At 41.5% G+C, this 22,418-nt stretch overlaps 1 protein-coding gene across 6 annotated transcripts in view; it reads right to left on the reverse strand.

The window, feature by feature from the left end:
• LOC106602365 (lipopolysaccharide-responsive and beige-like anchor protein) overlaps positions 1-22,418 on the reverse strand; it is a 334,228-nt gene that overhangs the window by 129,752 nt on the left and 182,058 nt on the right. For all 6 annotated transcript variants that reach the window (XM_045716597.1, XM_045716594.1, XM_045716596.1 and 3 more), the window contains 2 exons: positions 9,455-9,579; positions 2,003-2,146 (listed from right to left, as the gene is read on the reverse strand). In XM_045716597.1, the coding sequence (XP_045572553.1) occupies positions 2,003-2,146; positions 9,455-9,579 (269 nt within the window). The remainder of the gene's footprint in view (positions 1-2,002; positions 2,147-9,454; positions 9,580-22,418) is intronic.

The following is a 22,418-nucleotide window of genomic DNA, read 5'->3' on the forward strand; positions in this document are numbered from 1 at the left end:
TCGGTTGTATCGGCCTGTCTATCAAATGCGAGGTCAAGGAGAAAAATAAATATAATTCTCAATTGTATAATTTCTAGCTTAAAACTGCATGCAAATGATTTGTGTAACTGCAATTGAAATTAAGAATGCAATTTACATTTCACAATTATTATTAGACTATTATTAGACCTCATTTCCTTGCTAGATCGAGTTAGATCTAATATGGCGTGTTGTTAAGAACTGAAAGCAGAATCACTACGATCTGAACAGTTCCTCTTTAGACTACGGGGAGGGAGAGGTGGTTTGACCCGCTGAGTAAAATATCAGCATCTGCGTAACCCAAGACAGACCAGCTTTGTCAAAAAATAGAATCAGCTGTCAATCAGGCCCCATTGATTGCGGGCTGGTGCTACGTCTGTTTAATCTCTCATCAATCTTAATTTATGCCAGTATGACAATGAGAAGGCCGCTCGAGGGATCACCGTGTAAGCTCTTGCCGCTCCTGCCCCGCTCTCCACGTGTGCAGAAGCATTGTATTTGCTGATGTACCGCTCGGCAGAAAGGGGCTTCAGAGCCCGGCTTGATTTCCCCAAAGCACCCACGTCTTTCCGAAACGGGTGGCTATGGAATAAACAGATATGTTCATTTGTTGCCGTCTCCCCCTCCCTCCCCCCTTAGCCCTCCGAGCATTGTGAGCATTAGCATGTAATCCGGGCGCGAAATAACATTTTTCAATCACTGCCATGGAGACATTCAATTACACCTGGTGTTGTTCAGACAGACAGCTGCCTGTACTGGGACGCTGCGTCCTGTCTGTCTAGTCAGAGGAGTAGGAGAACCACATGACAATTTCCACTTCATTTCAGAATCCATGTCACTTTATTATGCATGGTATCTCCCCTTAATCCTATTGTCATCGTGGGCGTTGTTTTTTTTTTATATAAATTGCGCTCTGAGCGCATTTATATTAGTCTACAGTGGGTGAACAAGTTATAGTGGAAAGCCATGATGTGGGGAAATTAAGGATTATATAGGATGCAATCCGGTTAGTAACATAACTAATAGTCCGATAGGAGTTCCAGGTATAGGGAGCTACATTTACATCAATATGGGTGTGAGATAATGGATTTAAAGTGGATAAGAAATTGGACAGCAACGTCATTGTATGTGTTTGAGTCTTGTTAACGGCAAGGCCTACAGTCGTTTTGATCTCAGCCTATACTATTTATTCGACATGGATTCATATAGGAAAACTGCACATTTAGAGCAATTATAAACAACTAAAGACACAGAAAATGTTTAAGGTCCATAGTGCTATTCTAAAATGTGAAAATAATACCGTTTAGCTAAAAGCCGTGCGCGGTGCACCTATACGCTATGCCCAATCATAAAATAGGCCCACATGCGATGCATGTGTCAAAAATATCGCACTTGTCACGAGTACAAATTTGCGGTTTTCATTTAACATTTAACATAAAGGAAGTCTGAGGTAGGATCCAAAATAGAAATTAACCTCGAGGCAAAAACATTTAGACAAAACGCACAGTTCACTTCTTGAATTATAGGCCAATTCTCAACCTCTCAATGATAAAAAATTAAATAATTACTGTGTCAAAAGCTAACTATGAATCATATTACACAAGCGTGTTGGTACTTATGTACTATAATTTTATTACAAACAAAAATGCGCTTTGCTTTGAGATATGTGAACTTGTAAACAAGCGCCAATGGGACATGTTTGTGTGTGTTATTATCTCCTCCTCCCCCAAAGCCAGAGTATCACAAAGCATCATGAGACTCCAGGGGTAATGGGAGGCGCTGGGGAGGTTATCCCCCCTTATTAACCGTTCCGGAGCCCCGTTATCCTGCATGCGCGCCTCAAAGTACCCGTAGCAGTACCCGCACGCGTTAGAAATGGAGACGCTTTAAAGGCGGGAGGGGGAGAATTCAACCAACGTGCGTTCCCAGCCCCCTCTAGATGATGCGCGCTGGGACATGAAAACGGATGAGCTGCATGCGTTACCTGTTAGGTTCTCCAATTCCTTCTCCTCCAAGGATGATAGAGTGTCATCGTCGCCATCCAATAATATCTCACTCTCAGAGTTCTGATTTCCCAGCGCCTGACTTCTGATGGACTGTTTGCCTTTGAGGACATCTTCCTCCGGAGCTGAAAGAAGAAAAGTATTTTAAACCGCCATCCAAACGTAATTGTGTTTTTACCAAGTGACTTTTCTGTGCAGAGGTTAGTATCCTAACAAGAAACGTTTGAAATATATAGACAAAAAATATGCTGCTATTCTGGGCTATATTTAATGATAGTTTACTATATCACAGGTATGACAGATGTAATATTAAAAAGATCACTGAAAATGCATGGCTATATAACCTATTAATATTGTAGCATATTTAATTGATCAATAATTCGTACCACGAAAGTCAAGTGAATATTCAAATGTCAATATAAATATTTATTGAGTTGAGTTGTCTATTTTGCCACAAATATCTTTAATTATTTAGGCTAAGTCTTGACGTTTTGCGTTGCAATTCCAGAATGGATTCGAAATTAAATTGGTCAAAAGTATTTTAAGATTTGACAAAATAGCATGAATAAGTCTGATAAAAATGTAATAATGCCATAATTATGATATAAAGCAATAGTTTATAACTCAAGTGCACATTCAGATGCAACACGGATCTTATGCTAATATGATTCTTAGTAAAATGAAAAAACTCCATGCGAAAAATAACGTCAACATAAAGATGCTGCAAGCTGATGTAAACATCAAAACGAGTTTATAAAACCATGATAGAAAACTGGCAACAATTTTAAGTGGAACTTCATGCAATTTTCATATATTATTGTACAATTTGTCAAGTTATCATAGAGCCATAAACCCAGCTGGAACACCAGCACTGACTCTTGGGAGCCTTCGGGGTTATTGTGAACATGAAAGGTTACGTTAACGAATCGGACTCTCATCTTATCTCATAAAGCTATTTTCCAATGGCGTTGTGCCAACGCAGGCTAGCTGTACCCACATGGCAGCGGGAGTGAGGTTACAATGTCATAGCGCGACATTGTATCGACTTGTCTTTACTGCATTACCTGAATGGCACTAATCTAATAGTTCAAATCCAATTACTTTATTTAATTGATACCCAGGCAATAACGTGTATTTCAGTGCATTTCTAATGCAGATATACAACATTGTATGTAAAGTATAAAATGTACTGATAATAAAATATAAAATTCATTGTTAAAACCCCAATTTGCCTGTGCTGTGCCCTTACAAGTCATCAAAACAAAAAATGTGTCTGGTCAAACCCAATATCCAGAAACATGAGACAAAGATATTACAACAAAGCAAAGAGCAAAGCTTACTGCCTTCCTTTTTTATTTCAACTTAACATGACGAGGTTCCAAAAGGATTTAAGTGAAACAGTAATCTGCAAACATTTACAGAACCCTCATCATGCAGGCCCTTGGTGTGTGTGTGTGTGAGAGAGAATGTGTGTGTGAAAGAGATAGAACGAGAGTGTGTGTGTGTGTGTGTGTGTTACACTCAACATAGTTTCTTTGCTCTCCACTCCAAAACCACTGGACAGTGACCCAGTGGCCCCTCCAATCTCTCTGAGCAGCATCACCTGATGAGGTTAGACCCTAAGATAATTAGCATTTTTCTCAACATCAGAAACTATAATATATGGACTCCAAAACTGCTGAGAGAGAGCAGAGAGAGAAAGAACAAAAGAGAGAGACCTGAGAGAGAAAGAGAGAGAACTGAGAGCAGAGAGAACTGAGAGCAGAGAGAGAGAGCAGAGTGAGAGAGCAGAGTGAGAGAGAGCAGAGTGAGAGAGCAGAGTGAGAGAGAGCAGAGTGAGAGAGAGCAGAGTGAGAGAGCAGAGTGAGAGAGAGCAGAGTGAGAGAGACAGAGAGCAGAGAGAGAAAGAGAGCGCAGAGAGAGAGAGCAGAAAGAGAGCAGAGAGACAGGGAGCTGAGAGAGTGTGAGTCTAAGAGAGCTGAGAAATCTCATGTCATGGAAAATATGCAGCTCAATGATATTTAGACTGGTCTTCCTGTAATTAAGTCTCCCCGGAGGATTCTTGAGTTAGCGGCACTGAAATTACTACCAGCTCTCTAATACATACCACATGCTACAATAGTATAGTATATTCACACCATCCAAGTGAACTGACTGGACAGACCGATGGGCCCGGGACGACTTTCTCTCACTGACAGGAGTGAGATGAAAAAGGTAGACATGTGTATTTGAACTTCTGTACATTCTGCCATAAACATGCTCACTAAGTCTCACCCTGGGAAGACCACAACACACTAGCATATGGATGTAGAAGGGTCTTGGGTTGTGTTACAACTAACAAGAAAACACTACTGCTGCTATATCAACTTACTAGTTTGCCAATAAATGTTACTAAAAGGCTGTGAATGATTTACTTGTTAGTTGTGAATAGTATTATCAGAATTGGTCATGTTAGATTGTCTATTGTGTGCAAATAAAATTCTACAAACATTGTGCTGCTTTCGAAACTACTTTGTAAGTAAAAAAATAAACAGACAGGAGAATTTAAGAAAATAAAAACTCTATTATTAGATTATAGTTCTGATACATGTATCCTAACATAACAAAACTAATAACATAAAATATAGTATTCTTGAAAACATAATTGATATGATGTATATTTTTGATATATGACATAGGTACAGGGAAGTGTTCTGAATGCATGTTTTTATGATCAAATGTGGGAGTGTGTATCAAACAATTACAATCCATTTAACGCCATTTCAACTTAAAAGTGAAACAATCGAAGCACAGTAAAAACTAAAAGGCAGTGAAAAGTCTAAACATTTCATTAAAAAAACGCAATGGATATTAGGCTGTCTTAGCAAAATATTCAAAGGCTAACACATTTAACATGTCCTTCAGCTGAAGCAAAGTCTCTGTCAACTGTTGTCTATGTTACTTAGAATTATAAACTGGCTGGTTCGAGCCCTGAATGCTGATTGGCTGAAAGCCGTGGTATATCAGAACGTATACCACGGGTATATGACAAAACATTTATTTTTACTGCTCTAATTACATTGGTAACCAGTTTATAAGGTCAATATACAATATATATCCAGGCACTCCGCGTTGCGTCGTGCTTAAGAACAGCCCTTAGCAGTGGTATATTGACCATATACCACACCCCCCCAGGCCTTAATGCTTAAATATGAAGTCTCAGTGAGTGTGAAAGTCTGGCGTTTTGTGGTTGGATTATAAATCCTTGACAAATAATTCTGAACAAAACACATACACATTTTACAACATATAACAAGCGACAACACTGAAACATTTCTGAAATAAGCCGGTATGCCACATACAAAATACCCATCAGGTCAAGTCACCCGAACCATTCATTGAGATGGAACAGGGGGCACAAACGTGAATAAAACCTGTCTACATTACACTTTCAGGCCCCATTGTTTCTCTAGCCAGAGGTTCAAAATACAAATGCTACTTTCACGCAATACTAAAGACATGCTACGTTGAGGCCCAGGTCATTTCCCTATTACCAGAGGTTCAACATGCTAATTCATATGCTTACATTACTAAAGCTCAAGGCATGCTTGGTCAAGAGCAATTAAATTGTCAGAATTAACAAATGTGTTTTTAACGAGACCATGGCCAGGAGCTGGAGTCATGAGGCGAATATTGATCTGCTGAACAGAGACATTAGTCTTCAAGTATTTACTCTGCCAGCCACCTCTCCTCCAGCCTCCCTCCACAGCCCTCCCTTCACCCAGGGCAGGACCAAATCAATCCTCAGAAAGCATGTCTCTTTCCAGCCATAAATACATAACTAGCCCCCTCACCGACCCAACCAGCCTGACCGCCACGCGTCTGCAGGCCGGCTGGGGCTCTCAGAGTGGAAATGGTCCTCAAGGTTCTTGGCTGGGTATGAATGATCACAGTTGTATAGAATCTAAGGATTGTCCATGGCCTAAATACAGGAATGTTTTCCTCCTGCATATCTTACATAAAAAATATGCCATTTAGGAAAGGGTTTACTTATACTTTGTGAAACAAACAATGCACTTTTTTTGCTAAATAAGTTGACAGGAATACAATACCTTTTAAAATCCCCAAATGTTTTTTTTAATTCTCTTACCGGTTAAATATGTCTAATTTCTATTCTTGAGTGTGTTTTCATGACTTGAAAAGTGTTGCCATCACTCTAGTAGCTGGAAATAAATGTTAAATGCAGATGTGATCATGCACTAAATATCTTCATTGGGGAAAGAGGAGGGTTTTCTCTCTCTCTATTTTCCCTGTTTCATGGGATCAGAATAATTACAGCCAGATATGACCTCTGTTCCCTGTTTGAAAACTCAACTCACGACTGCTCTCTCGCCTTGCGCTCCACTTCCGTTACAAATGTCGGGTCGATGAAAACAACAAGAAAGGTTACATCAGAAAATGGACGCTGCAGTCAGGCCTCAAGTCAAAGAGATATTTTAATGATATGTTCTTTCCCCAAATGCAGCAGGGTAGCGCGCGTGTGTGTGTGTGTGTGTGTGTGTGTGTGTGTGTGTGTGTGTGTGTGTGTGTGTGTGTGTGTGTGTGTGTGTGCATACGCAACTAACAGGACAATACTCTGCAGAGGTAATATACCCCGCCTTACCAAGACTGGCTGGTGGCTATTTTTACTACAGTAGTGACTTTTAAAGCAAAACACAGCCTATATGGCAGAATATGTCCTCCATATGTTGAGGACTATATCCAGAGCATGTTTTATACTGACTTACTGATGATGCCCCCTACTAGAACAGGAAGTCACAGAGTGATGCAGAGGGGAGAACAATTACAAGACACCAAATGACGCTTCAACGATCCCATGCCTTCATAATCAGCTCTTCATTGCACTAAAATTGTAAGATGGCGCCAACAGATGGTCGCCTTGTGCCCAGCTCCTACTCAACATTCATTGTTGAGGGAGAGCATGTGAGCAAGCATCACTGTTTACACCTGCTGTATCCTGTGCTCGTGACCAAATAAACTCTGATGACTTGAAATGATCTAACAGAAAGGGATGAAGGGAAAGAGAACGAGAGAAAAGCAAAAAGAGAATTAGGGAGACACACAAAGAGAAGAGAGAGAAAGAGAGAGAAAGATGGAGAAGAGAAAAACCTAGAGAGAGCGAGAGTGAGAAAGAGCGAGAGAGAAAGAGCGAGAGAGAAAGAGCGAGAAAGAGAGTAGCAGAGTAATAGAGAGAAGGACCAGTGGTCCTCAGGTCCCTCCACCCTCCAGCTGCAGCTCCACACCACAGCCATTACGCCCGTCCCCGGTCCCCGCCGGGCCCATGAGGATGCTGGGATTGCCAGACGCTTATTGCTTTTAGATCACATTCTTATTGACTTCTGTCACGGCGGCCGTTTGTCAAGAGGACTGATGTCACGTTTGGGGGGGGGCAGAAACAGGCCGTTATTGTGGAGAGCAATAGGTTAAGCCGGTAAAAACCAACAGGCCTACACAGGCACGGCCCTGATCGCTAACCCTGGTGTGACTGGGAATACGGCCTTTAGTGTCTTAACAGAAACTAGGGATTAGGGTCTACTCTGGGGACTCCTCTCTTACTTGGCCAATGAATGTGGTAGATGACTAAAACCGTTCTTCACACTGTGCCGACCAGAACCGTACTGTGCTGGCTCGGACATTTCCCTTTCACGTTGTATATTCCAGCATGGTGGCAGCAACCAGACCAGCCCAGCACAGCTTGGCTTAGTGCTGTGAAAATAGTAGTATAGCTCGCTCCCTAGTTATTATCCAAGATATGCAGGATAACGTTTTAGCAGAAACTAGGGATTAGGGCCTACTCCGGGGAAAACGGCACTCCTACTCTAACGCTAGAGAACGTGTGTCCTACGGCCAATGCGGTTAATGGCTTCTACGTTTCCTCCAACCTAGTTATCGCTAAGAATGAGACGGTGACTATTGAACTGTTGGTTCACTTTGGTTGAGTTGTCCTCATAGGAAGTTCAACAGAAAAATCGGGGTTTAACACTTTACATAAACGCCTTAAAAACAGAATCAGCACCTGTTGTTTTTAAAGCAAGTACAGGGAAACGAAAGGATCAATTGAAACCCAATTCCAGTGCTGGTGGTAAAGGTAATCAATACTGTTGGTTTTATCGATACCTCTGTCTTCTAGGTAATACAACGGTATTGATGTCACTGTTTCCTTTTAAACAGAACACGATCGTTGACTTGCTTTTACCACATGGTGCTGTTGAGCTCTTGGTCAAGAGCAACTAAGCTAGTTTGGGTTTCTCTCTGCAACACACACAAACAAGACGTACTGCGTAATTTATAGTCCTGATATTTCCAAAATGATTCATTTCACCTAAACTAATTAGCCCTCATATAATATTCACCTTCAAAGAAATACCTAATTATGCCCGTGAAAGTTAATCTATTTTTGTTTGGTGATCTTTAGCCAATTTAAGATTCATAACATTATAATGAGGCAGGTTTGTTAATGGGCATGAACACCGTTGGTCCTCCTCACCTGGCCCTCTTTATGAACATAATGACATCTCTGAGCTGATCAAACTGAACCCATGTGATTCTGGCACTATAGCTTCAGTCTTCTTTTTTTAATCAAATCAAGTACAAGTCATCCCCTGAGATGGTGGGAATGTTGTGCATGATGCCATGATTGGGAATTTAAAGCAGGGAAAATAACATGGAACAAAGGTAGTTGAGGTGGGATACCGACTGGGATTCAAGTGATTTATATTCATATCATTGTACAGCTACAATACTTACCTACCTAGCCTAAATCAACATCCCCCCCTTTAAATGTGTGAACCCATAGTATTTTAATTGCTGCTATACTTGGTGTCAAATTAAATATTCAAGAGAAAAATGAAGATGGAAAGAACGGAAGATCCCAACTGCTGCTTTCTATCAACAAGTCAAATGATAATGCATCATGGGAAATGGGGAGAAGACCAACCAAAGGGCTTGGTGCTTAGGAGTCAGGGAGGCTTGACATATTACTTACCATTAATGCCAGGTACCACTGTCATGCAAGAGTAAAGAAAAGGAAACAGATTTCACATTGCTACCACTGAAGGTTCATGCCAACTCAGACATCAAATAACTGAAAGGGGAGAAATTCTAAGTAAAACTTTAGGGATCGAGGAAGGGACAGGATGAGTGTGTGAGGGCCTATTGGAACACTGCGTACTAACATAGCTAACACTAATGGGGAGGCAAGTTAGGCAGTTAACTGTGTGAACTATTTCATTCAAATGAGGGTGTGCTTTTTCTTTTGACTGTTTCTTGTGGTACAATAAAACACTTATGGCAACTGTAGTGCTAATTTTTATTGCCGTGGACCTGCTGCCACAGACACTCACGGAGGGTTTGAGCAAAGGACGCTGGGTATTGAGCGAGGAGGGCTGACTGACCGTGTTCGGCTGCAGCTTTGAGCGTGGCCTTTGAGTGAGTGGATCCGAAGGGGTTCCTGACGAAGCGCCGGCGCCGCCTCAGGTCGTCCTCCCAGTAGTCGAGGCGCCAGAACTCCCGAGGACGGCTGCAGGGGAACAGAGGTAGCACATGTGTTAGCAATTACAGAACAGCGTGGTGGTAGCCTATAGCCCCAGTCACAGTGCAGAGTAGCGAGGCCAGCAGCAGCATAAAGACAGCCTTGTTTTGCTATGCTGGGTGTCTTCTTTTCCCCCCCAACACACAACAAATAGAACACAGAAGATAAACCACGTAAAACCCTGACCTTGAAAATAACAATAATTTCTCTCTCTCTCGTGAAATGAGCACTAAATACATTATGGTGGAATGAGCTGCTGACAGAGTGATCAGTTTCCCTACACTCCGACGTGCTCCCATTCCAGGCTCATTTGGGACCCAGCAGGGCACCTCGGCTCTAGCCTCTCTACCCGGGTAGCAGGCGAGTGCCCGGGCTGGTCCCAAAACGCCATTACAAAAACAGGGAAGCGGGAGAGGGGGATGGCATTACCAATATTAATCAATGTCCACAGGCCTCTGTCATTTTTCTTCCCAATTTGCACCTCCTCCTTTACCCAGGCCTGGTCAGCAGTAAATCAGTCAGACTAAAGTTCCGTCTCAAATAGCACCCTATTCCCTATGGGCCCTGGTCAAAAGTAGTGCACTAAATAGGGAATAGGGTGCCATTTTGAACACATCACACTTTCTAAGTCCCTGAGATTGGGTAACTGTTAATGAAGAGTCACAACCACCACACAGCATTGTGTTGTGTACATACAGGCAATAAAATATTAAAACTAAAAAAGGGATTTCAATTTAAATTATATTTTAAAATATTAATTACTTTTCTTTTGACACAGGAAATACATTTCTTCCCAACATTAGTGAGGTGTTTTTATTCCACCCACCCTTATCGAAAAAAGCTTGCCTAATCTAAATAACTAATTTACTGCTCGAGAAGAAATAGCTGGTAATTTGTCAAACTAAATTATGCCAAATGTGTTCCATATTGCACGTATTATGAGGGAATGTTTTCGGCATTTATAAATGAAAACAGCGGAAGAACACAACATAATCTCTCTAACTCAGTAGGGTGGAACGGAGGCCAGACACTTCCCTTCTTCACCTATGAGGTGGGTTCACATATTCAGTTTACTATTAAAGCACTGAGAAAAACAAGTGGTCTTTGACATGTGCAGGTGTGTATTTGGGTTATTCTTAAGGTTGCATTAGGGTTGGTGTATGGCTTTAGCCTCTAAACAGCTCAGTGTATTGATTTCTAGAAGCATGGTGAGATAGAACTCTGGAAACGCACGGTGCAGCGTCAGAAGGGTGAAGAAGGATTCTTGCGCAACAATTTTGAGTCTCATAGCGAAGGGTCTGAATACTTATGTAAGTAAGGTCTCTGTTTTTTTTGTAGTAATACATTTGCAAAAATGTCTAAAAACCTGTTTTTGCTTTGTCATTATGGGTATTGTTTGTAGATTGATGAGGGGGGGAAAAAACTATTGAATCCATTTTAGAATAAGGCTGTGGAAAAAGTCAAGGGGTCTGAATACTTTGCGCTGTAAGTCAGTGCGTCCACGGTGCTACGGGAGAAGTGTTCTAGTGTAACAGGGACTATTCCACCTGGCTGTATAAATCAGGACGATAGCACCAGAAGCAGCCTCGAGACCGACAGCTCTTTTATGTCCTGATATTTCACTGGCCGTCTGCATATACAGTACGTTAATCCAACAACGTACAATATCAAAACGAAGGGGGGTCGCAGAGTTTAAAAAAAAAAGTCTAAATAGCAAGAGAACGTAATCCACATGAGAACGGTGAGGGGAAGAGGAAGCGCTGTAGGGAAAAGAGGAAACAATAGCACAACACTGGAACATATCGTCAAACACATTTACAGCTTGAACACCAAATGAGTGTTGACATCAGACCCTGGCGAGGTGGAGTGAGATGTGTGTATCAGTGGAGGTACGAGGGAGAACCAGAACCCTCTCTGTGTGTGTGTGTGTGTGTGTGTGTGTGTGTGTGTGTGTGTGTGTGTGTGTGTGTGTGTGTACATGGTTATGCATTAGGGCCGGGAATTTCCAGGGACCTCACCATACGACATTATCACGATACTTAGGTGCCAATCCGATATGTATTACAATTCTATATCGTGATTATATTGCGATTTCATGTTCCAAACATATTGCTCACCATATGTCTGCTGCAGAGAGACAAGAGAGAGAGCCATGAGAACACGAGTCTTGATCAGTCAGGAAAATAAAAGTGCTGAAAACATATTGGCTCCCTATTTATAAAGAAGATGGAGAACAAAACATGAAGGAATTTTTTTTGTTGAGTTTTGGAGCAGGTACAGCCAACTAGTGCACAAATAATATTGTGATACTGTCAAAACAATACGATATATCGTCAAAAATAATATCCCGATATGTAGCTATTGATTCCCCCCTGCATCACTATTACACATGTGTGAGTGTACGTGTGTGTCTGTACATCCATGTGTGTGTGCGCGTGTCTGCATGTGTGTGTGTGTGTATGGGAGCTAGTTTGTTTGATCTGGTCTTGACTGCTGCTGTAGCTGCTCCAGTCAGGAGCCCGGGGCTCCCCACAAAGCTTCAGGCCAACACCAATGATTACACGGGGCCTCTAAAAGGGGAGGGGCTTTACACAAGAAAATAAATACAATTTCGAGCCAGGTGCTTAAGACCTTCTATGAAAGCCATTAATTACTTGATTTATCTGAACGAATGAAAAATAAATCTCTCTCTCTCTCTCCATGAGAGAGAGAGCGAGAGAGCGAGAGAGCAAGAGAGCGAGAGAGCGAGAGAGAGAGAGAGAGAGAAAGAAACTGTCTTCAGCTCCCGTGGTTGTGTAAATCCGAGGCAGTTTATAAGAGACGCATGGGGGAATAGCAGACACCACAACTATTCAATATTTTACAGGCAACATTCTAAAGCACATAAGCAAAGAGAAGATGTTAAAGATCTCTCATTAAAAATGTATTTCGCTACTAAGGAGCTTGAAGACGTGATGAGGAAACGGTGGAAGAGAGGAAGGAGGAGGGATGGAGAGGACGTGTCTCTGGTGTGCAGAGGAAATGAAACAGAAACACAGGGCAGAAACTAAACAAGGTCCCACAATATAATAACGCTCCTGTTTGTTGAGGGCTTTAGTGTGAAGATACACAAGAGCGGAAATGAGGGAATACATTTACATTTCAGTCATTTAGGAGATGCTCTTATCCAGAGCGACTTACAGGAGCAAATAGGGTTAAGTGCCTTGCTCAAGGGGACGTGGACAGAGTTTTCCTCCGAGACGGCTCGGGGATTCGAACCAGCCCCCTTTTGGTTACAGGCCCAACGCTCTTACCCGCTAGGCTACCTACTTCATGAATACATTTGAGACCACAAGTGTGTGTGTGTGTTATACCTGTGTGTTATGCCTGTGTGTGTGTGTTATGCCTGTGTGTGCGTGCGTGTATGTGTGTGTGCTAGGAGACATTGGAGTGTGTGTCTCCATCCAGCAGACAGAATGTGCAGGACCTGATTTCCCTCCCGTCACAAAGGGCCCAGGCCTTGTTGCTGTGTGATAGTCTCCCTACGCTAATTACCACTTCATCATCCTGCCTCACACCGCATTCATCTAGGAAAATGATTATCAAGCCAGTGTCTCTCACACACACACACACACACACACACACACACACTTCATCCTCTTACAAGGAGGTTTCCTCCACATCCATCAGTGGGAGGACGTATTCGGTAGTGGGGAGTAATTAGTCACAGTGTTATGGAACGATCTCCACCGCTTGCCGTGTCGTGAACGGCACCACAACCAGGTTCCTCATGAAGGGTCTTGGATGGGCGTCCGCCCGCCGTCCACCCCAGTACCTTGCCATCTCCGTCGCCAATCAATCCCCCACGGAGAACGCCGCTGTATCACGGCGGGAAAAACCATGTGACACGCGCCGTGCATGTGTACACTGAGAGAGTTTCTACAAAGATGATAAATAATTCACAGCTCGTCCATCGTGTGACGGGCTGCGCTGGCAGAATAACGGCAGCACCCATTCTTCAAGATGACAACAATTAAAATGACAAAAGGCCAGCGCTGCGGCCTTTTACACAAACCACTTGTGTAATTAGTTTACTCATAAAGGCCTCGCTCATTAGAGCCTACTGGGGAGCGTCTGTTGTGGTAGACGGAGAGTGTGTGTGTGTGTGTGTGTGTGTGTGTGTGTGTGTGTGTGTGTGTGTGTGTGTGTGTATGCTTACGCAAGTGTGAGTGTGTGTGTGTGTACAGTGCCTTCAGTATTAATACTGTCTTGTAATTTCACATTTTGTGTTACATCCTGAATTCAAAATGGATGAAAAAAATGATGATTTTTAACCCATCTACACAGAATACCCCATACTGACAAAATGAAAACGTGATTTTTGACATTGATATACAGAAATATCTCATTTAAATAAGTATTCACACCTCTGAGTCAATACATGTTAGAATCACCTTTGGCAGTGATTACAGCTTTCTGGGTAAGTCTCTAAGAGCTTTGCACCCCTGGATTGTACAATATTTGCTCGTTATTATTTTGAAAACTCTTCAACCTCTGTCAAGTTGGTTGTTGATCATTGCTAGACAACCATTTTCAAATCTTTCCATAGATTTTCAAGCCGAGTTAAGTAAAAACTGTAACTAGGCCACTCCGGAACATTCAATGTCATCTTGGTAAGCTCTATTCTGTTTCTTTTTATCCTGAAAAACTCCTTCGTCCTTGTCGATGACAAGCATACTCATAGCATGATGCAACCACCCCCATGCTTGAAAATATGAAGAGCGGTACTCAGTAATGTGTTGTGTTGGATTTGCCCCAACCATAAGGCTTTGTATTCAGGACATAAAGTAACATTTCTTTGCCACATTTTTTGCAGTATTACTTTAGTGTCTTGTTGCAAACAGGATGCATGTTTTGGAATATTTGTATTCTGTACAGGTTTCCTTCTTTTCACTATCATTTAGCTTAGTATTGTGGAGTAACTACAATGTTGTTGATCCATCCTCAGTGTTATCCTATCACAGCCATTCAACTCGGTAACTGTTTTAAAGTCACATTTTGGCCACACGGTGGAATCTTGAAGCGTTTTCTTTCCTCTCCTGCAACTGAGTTAGGAAGGACACCTGTATCTTTGTAGTGACTGGGTGTATTGATACACCATCCACAGGGTCATTAATAACTTCACCATGCTACAGGGGGATATTCAATGTCTGCTTTGTTATTGTTATTTCTACCCATCTACCAATAGGTGTCCTTCTTTGCGAGGCATTGGAAAACCTCCCTGGTCTTTGTGGTTGAATCTGTGTTTGAAATGTACTGCTCGACTGAGGGACCTTACAGGTATTGTATGGATGGCGTACAGGGATAATGTAGTCATTTTAAAATTATGTTAAACACTATTTAACAGTCCATGCAACTTATGTGACATGTTAAACACATTTTTACTCCCAAACTTATTTAGGCTTGCCATAACAATGGGGTTGAATAATTATTGAGTCCAGACACTTCAACTTTTACTTTTTTATTTGTTTGTAAAAAAAAAAAAAAGAACGAGCGAAATTTGTAAAATATATATATATATATATAAATATATATATATATATATATATATATATATATATATATATATATATATATATATATATATATATATATATATATATATATATTTTTTTTTTTTCAGGCTGTAACACAACAAAATGTGGAAAAAGTCAAGGGGTGTGAATGCTTTCTGAAGGCACTGTGTGTGTGTGTGTGTGTGTGTGTGTGTGTGTGTGTGTGTGTGTGTGTGTGTGTGTGTGTGTGTGTGTGTGTTAAGGAGCACTTCGCAGTGCTGGATCCCTCTAAATGCTGTTTAATGTAGACCACATTGACAACCGATGAGAAAGCGGGCCAATAAGACATTTGTGAGGTAATAAAATATAATTGTTTTTTTCTGTGTGGCAGTAAATGTTATGTCTAAGTTTACCAACATTAGAAGACCATCTCAGCCTCTCTCCTTTTGTGTGTGTGTCTGTGTTGCTTTCACTAATGAATAAATGGGTGCAATCAAAAAAAAGGTCACTATGTGCAATAAGTGAAAACACCATAGCATTAACAGACTGTGGAAAGAGGTTTTACACAACCTTTAAAAGCCAACTAAATTGTCTGTTTGCATCAAAACAGAACACGGTCCAATTGGACTTAGCATGGGGAGGGTGACATAATAAACAAATCGTTTAATTGTAGCCAATTGCATTGTGCATTGCTATGTCTGCCGGGTAGGCCGAAGAAGCGACGCCTGGAACCATGGGAAATATGCCGTTCCTGCTGTCCAATTTCTTATTCAGTATGCACAGTATGCTTTACCCTTGGACTGTTTCTACATGCATTTACCGTAGACCTGTGTCTTATTTAAAAAAACATTAAAAAAACATTAGTCCTTCAAATATGTATTTTATGGAGGCCCACCATAGAAGAAATACAATCGTTTAGAATATCCACTGATGGTTTTAAATGTGTGTTACCATAGAAACCCAAGGTTCAATGCAGCTGTTTTTGAATCTCAATACCAAATCATTTCTGGGTAACAATGAAGTACCTTACTGTGATTGTTTTCAATTCAAATGGTCAAAAAGAAACAAAAATAGCTTCTTAGCAAAGAGTAATTTATCAAGAAGTTTGCTAGGACTGTCTGGGAGTGGTCTGAGTGGGAAACTGAAAACCAGCTGTTGTTGGCAGATTTTCCTGTTATTGGCACAGGTAAATCACGTTTTTGACTACAATGGGCCTTTAATAAATGATACATTCATGAACTTGTATTATACTGAATAAAGCATGCAGTTATTGACTTATGTTTATAAATGACACAAAGAAATGGTAGTTAATGACTAAAATGCCACTACTCACATATAATGAATACTATTTAAGCACTTAAATCAATCAATACACCATGGCATGCAATTACATTGATTTAAGTTTGACATTCATGTGCACTAACAGTTTGTGATTAGTTGATTTATTCTTATTTGATCAAATAATGTACACTCAAAAACAGAGAAAATGCATTGACTTTGGAACGCTATCTATGGAAGTACAGAGGACAAAGACATTAACCTCAATTAATTAATTTATGACAAATAAATAAATGGGAATTTAAGGCGTAGTGTATGAGAGCCAATATCGCTCATCTCCCCCTCTCAAACCTCAAACACTGGCAGTTAAAACATGGTAATAGATTCTCTCTGGAAGCCACTGAAACTTTGATAGCACTCTTATTTCAATGCCCAAATTGTTCTTTTTCTGACAAGGACAAACGATAGTCATCCATCAAGATCCAATCAGACCCCGCCAAACAGGAGCAGGATCCGTCACCCAAGCGCTTCCCCGGCTCTTAAATGCTTTTTGCGTAGCCTTTGCAATTTCTTTTTTTTTTTGGGACGATATTAAAAACAGTGAAACATCAAGGATTGCCAGGCTAGATCATTTGCACCCTCTGAAATTAACTTTGGTGAATAATGTGTGTGTGTGTGTGTGTGTGTGTGTGTGTGTGTGTGAGTGAGTGTGCATTAATATTACTGTGTGGAAAGGGGGATCACTTTTGGCTAGAGATTATGCAAATGATCCTATACGACCTTTATCCTTTATCATTAGAAACAGGACCTAGAGCAGCAACATGCATTCCATACATCACACACAGAGCACTTTGCTGAAGGACAAACAGCCATTTATAACTTCAGACGGGATTCATTTCGGGTACAGTCAGTGAGATTGCGTATACGCAGAGGAGGTGTGATTTCTCCCTTTGCTTTTTTTCTTCTCATTAATGCAAAGGGACCCCATTGGCAGCCCCTCAAATTGCTCAAACGTTGCCTCTATCGCCGAGATCATTTCTTTTGATTTGCATAAACCATGAGTTTATAAGAATCTGAGAGGGGATAGGTTGAGGATTTGTCATACATATGACTGTGGCGCCAGAGAACCACTTCCTCTTTGTCAAACGGTGTCAGCGGTGGGAGCTAGTCACAGCGACACCTCCAAATTAAAACGAGAGGGGTCAAACGCCTTGCTATGGAAATGGCCATGATTAAAGCTCGCCTTAAGCCGTAAGTGAGGTTCTACGGTAGCCGTGCATTAACGCATGTCCTTCCTAGTCAAATGAGGTGTACTACACAGACCATTTCCATAGCTGTGTATGTTAATTCAGCCTTCCTAATGTTGCTGTAATGTTGTTTATGTGTTTGAGAAAGGTAGCTTCAGGGTCACAGAGGAGGCTATCGCCTCCATCTATACTCCTAAACGACTTTCATCATGATGGGATTTCACTCGTTCTTTTTTGTTTATGACAGGATCAGACCATTTCATTTGCTTATTTTGAATATTAATTTGAATTTCCTGCTACCGTTGATCAATCCCTGATTGGATACGGGAATGGAAAGGTATTAGAAATAAAACAGCGATGAATATGCCAAACAGTCTTGATCAAAACCTAGAATCTATATCAAAATAAAAATGTTAGTCCAAAACATAAGGATAAGTGTTTTTACAAATGCTACATACAAGTACTACGCCATTTGACCACATTAACACACCTGAGTAATTAACAGTGAGGACCTTCAAGCTGCAGGTCTTTCAGATCACATGACTAAGTTCACGGCACATGACAACAATAAGCACGTTGATATCCTTCACACATATCCCACTCCTCCATGTAATTACTACTCTAATTCCTTATGAGCACGGACCAAAAACTAAATGAGAGAGAGAGAAAGAGAGAGAGAGAAAGAGAGAGAGAAAGAGAGAGTAATATAATATTGCCTCTCCATAACATCACTGGGCTCGCTAAGATCAAAGCACTCCCATGGGGTGGCCATGCATGAGGCTGCAGACACGGTGCAACAACACACACACACACAAATGCTCAAAATGAAAAATGGAAATAGGGTCCTAATTACCGATGGGCTCAGTATCGCGCACTCCCCAATTAGCAGCAATTAAGCTCAGTGTAAATTCTGCGACAAAGGGTCTGGAAATTACACCCTAATTATATTCTTCCTCCAGGGGAGGTGTGGAGATTTAGAGGAGAGGGCTGGGTGTAAAGAGAGGGGGTAAATATTAACCAAAATGTTTGTTTGTTTGTTAGGAAACCACCCTGTGGTTTATTACCTGTTGAAATATGTTTCAAAAGAAGTGTATTGTGCTATTTCACAAAGAGAACATATTCTTATGCCACCGACTATAATATGTACAAATCTATCTAGAATTCACAATAAATCTTCATTACCCACAACAATATGTCCAAAGTCAAACAAACCATATTAAAACACCAATGTTACCTTCAAAAACACAACAAAAATGATATATGCGGTCACCAAACTGGTATAGGCTGTGTTTTTCGATAAAGCATCATATTTTTTAGTTTTGACAACATGCACACATCTGTCACTGCTGGTAGGTAATGAAGGCATCCATATCCACTGGAGCAGAATTGCATAATTCAGCCATTACCGGAGGTATCCTCATAATCAGATGACCTCTACCCTTCAGGGCCGAACTTGAACGTCCTGACAAATCTAAACTGGCACAGAATGGCTCTGAACACAACCACGACCAAATAGAAGACTGAGCAAAAGCCCAAGGTCGTCTGGGATTGGGAAATGTTTTGGGGGTTCGGGGTCCTCGGGGTCTGTCAATCTTAAAGTTCCCATTTACAACATCAAGTCAAGACAGAATCATTTATAGCTCGACACAAATTTATCGGAAAGGACTGCTGGAGTGAAAGCACATTTTCTGACAAAGAAAATGAACATGTCATGAAAATATTATTATTATTATCATCAGTGGCGATTTTAGCATGTAAATCTTGGTGAGGCAAAAAAAAGTGGGATGCATGATAGCAAAGCCACTACACAATACTGAACAATACATTAATTGCACATTAATGAGCAAGCTAGGACAGACGTAGTCAATATAACTAATTGTTCAGCACTTTTGAAATGTACAGCGACAGAATTCAGAACATGAGCCATTCTTAGTGTTCTCCCTGTACACCAAGTCAGAACCGTAGGATAAATAAAGGGGGCATATAAGCAGACAATGAAAGCTCTTATAATATTCGATGACTACATTTCTCTAAAACAGGCTATAGGCAACATGTGCACCACCAAGTTAGAACAGTAGGTGCAATTAAGAGGAGAAAATAGACAATTATTAGGGTGAGGCACATGGGCTACTAACAGCTTACTACACAACATGCACTTAGTATTACTTTCTTAGCTACAGTATACATAGTTCCCTGGCATATAACATAATTTATGCAGCAGCATACAATACATTTTTGGACTCACCTTGTTGTGCTGTGCTCACTTGAACAGGAAGATGGCGTGGCGGTCCTTCGTGGGAAAATTTTGTCATCAAACTTTGTTATCAAAGTCTCTGGATTTATGGTGCTTTCAAGACAACTGGGAACTCGAAGGGGGAAAAAAACGTTGAATCATGATGACGTCAGTGATCTTTAGGTCGTAGCTCTAGAAAGAGGCCCGAGTTCCAGATGTACAATTCAGAGTTTTTCCCGAGTAACCAGTTGTCTTGAAAATATTCAGTTAATCAATAACAGTTGTTTTGAGCGCGGCACAAATCAAGCTTCATTGACAGCATGGCCAATGTTCAATGCTTATCATTTTTAACTAGGAAAAGAGACCCTTAATCGTAGACTTGGGACCTCACAGCCACTCCACTGAATAGCAGGCTAATGTTTGCTTTGCAATGCTTGCAGATGGCTACTGATTCCTTTCAAACCACTCATTGTTGAATTTGCGATTTCCAACTTGTTGTGTAATGTTTATGCCCAACGGCCGATGAGCACCGATACGTTTTATCTATAATTTCTCTTCATTATTTCTCTTCATATGACAAGGATTAAATAGGATTTACCAGTAGATTGTCAACTTGATTCATGATGATGACTGCTAGCTTAGATTTTGAAAGTAAGATGTTGACATGATCAGTCCAATCAAAGCTACTGTAGATATAATGTGATTTGATGTCATTGTATCTGTGGCCAATGACCTTGAGCCTTCTTGGATGGACACTTCTAATATAACTATGGCAGCACCCAATAGGCTTGAATTTTCGAGCTCTACCCTTTGATTTAGACTTTTATTTTTTGCAAAAAATGTGGGTCTCAAAACAGGGGTCGCCACTGATTATTATAATATCATTTCCCAGTTAATCCATTTCCCAGGGTTTTGAGGCGGACATGGCTGGGTGACAGACACAAGACACAGTGATGTCCCCTACCCTCTCTGTATTCTAATCTAGCGTCGTCCCCTCCTCTCAATGTGTTAGTGTGATGCTGGGCTGTGCATCGTGCCCTCCTCTCAATGTGTTAGTGTGATGCTGGGCTGTGACAGGCTCATCTAGCACGGCTGTCTGGTGTATTCATGAGGCCCTCCTTCTCTCTCTCCATCACACAGCAATGCCCATTATACAGCACTTATGGTACAATGGCTGTGTGCATGCCGCCTAATCATGTCAAGTGCTGCACTTCATGGGCTTGAGAGAGAGAGAGAGAGAGAGAGAGAGAGAGAGAGAGAGAGAGAGAGAGAGAGAGAGAGAGAGAGAGAGAGAGAGAGAGAGAGAGAGAGAGAGAGAGAGAGAGAGAGAGAGAGAGAGAGAGAGAACCAGAGAGAAGGATGGTGGTGGTGGGGGGTGGGGTTGAGGCTTGATGGTGCTGGGTGACCACCCTGTGGTTACCAAGGTAGTGGATGGATACTTTGTCAGTGGACTGGGTTGATATGGTGGAAAACAACTACATGAATACTGCCGCTACTCACACATTTTTAAAGAGCCACTGCTGGCCTTAAAAAATAATAAAGGTTTAATAAATACAAATAATGAAAGTAGGAGAAAAATGACGTAATAGTTACATTATTTCAAACATTTTAGAGTCCCTCACCATAACCAGCTCTGCTATAGGTGGCTCTGGTCTGGTGCGAGAGAAGGAGAGAAAGACGAAGATCAAAGTAAATCCAGAGAAAGAATAAAAGCGGAAGGTCCCTGAGTAAAGGATGGATCCCCTCCTCCATCTCCCTCCATTCTCTGTAACATCACGCCAGTATTTCATGTGCCCTTTTCTGCTTTCGCTGCAGAACAAAGCCGCTGGATCCCAAAGATAAAAAGCAGATTTTTTGGTAAATGGTGAAGTGTGGAAATAAATGACCAGCTGTGGCCTGAGTGTAATTACAGTGGCTGGGAGAGCAGTGATCTATCACGAGCCCCAGGAGAGGGGGTGACACGCACAGCGCCATGGGGTTAGTCAAAGGAGATAACTAACTAACTACTGAACCCTGAACAATCGATACTCCCCAGATATTGCATCCTGGGAGAAGGGAGAGGGGAAAAAAGAACGTAAAAACTTCCCCAATGGCTTTTTATTGAGATATTGATCAGGGCCCTCTAATCAGGACCTTGCTGGGCCAAGGCCATATACTTTCTTAAGGGTATATGGAACGGATAAATCTGGAGAGTTGTCACACTACATAGAGGAGGCTGAGCTCTGAGGCGGTAGACGGTGGGATGTAATAGGTCTTTCTGGAGAGGAAGGAAGAGAGGGGGTTCACACTGTATAACAGGGATTCATTACAGAGCTGAGGAGGAAGAGGAGGAGGAAGAGAAGGAGGAAGAGAGAGGAGGGAGAGGAAGAGTAAAAGGACGAGGAATAAGAGGGAGATGAGGAGCAGGGAGAGGAACAAGAGGAGGGAGATGAGGAGCAGGGAGAGGAGGAGGAATAAGAGGAGGGAGATGAGGAGGAGGAATAAGAGGAGGGAGATGAGGAGGAATAAGAGGAGGGAGATGAGGAGGAGTAAGAG

The sequence above is a fragment of the Salmo salar genome, chromosome ssa04 (genome assembly GCF_905237065.1).
Source record: "Salmo salar chromosome ssa04, Ssal_v3.1, whole genome shotgun sequence".
Taxonomy (NCBI): domain Eukaryota; kingdom Metazoa; phylum Chordata; class Actinopteri; order Salmoniformes; family Salmonidae; genus Salmo; species Salmo salar.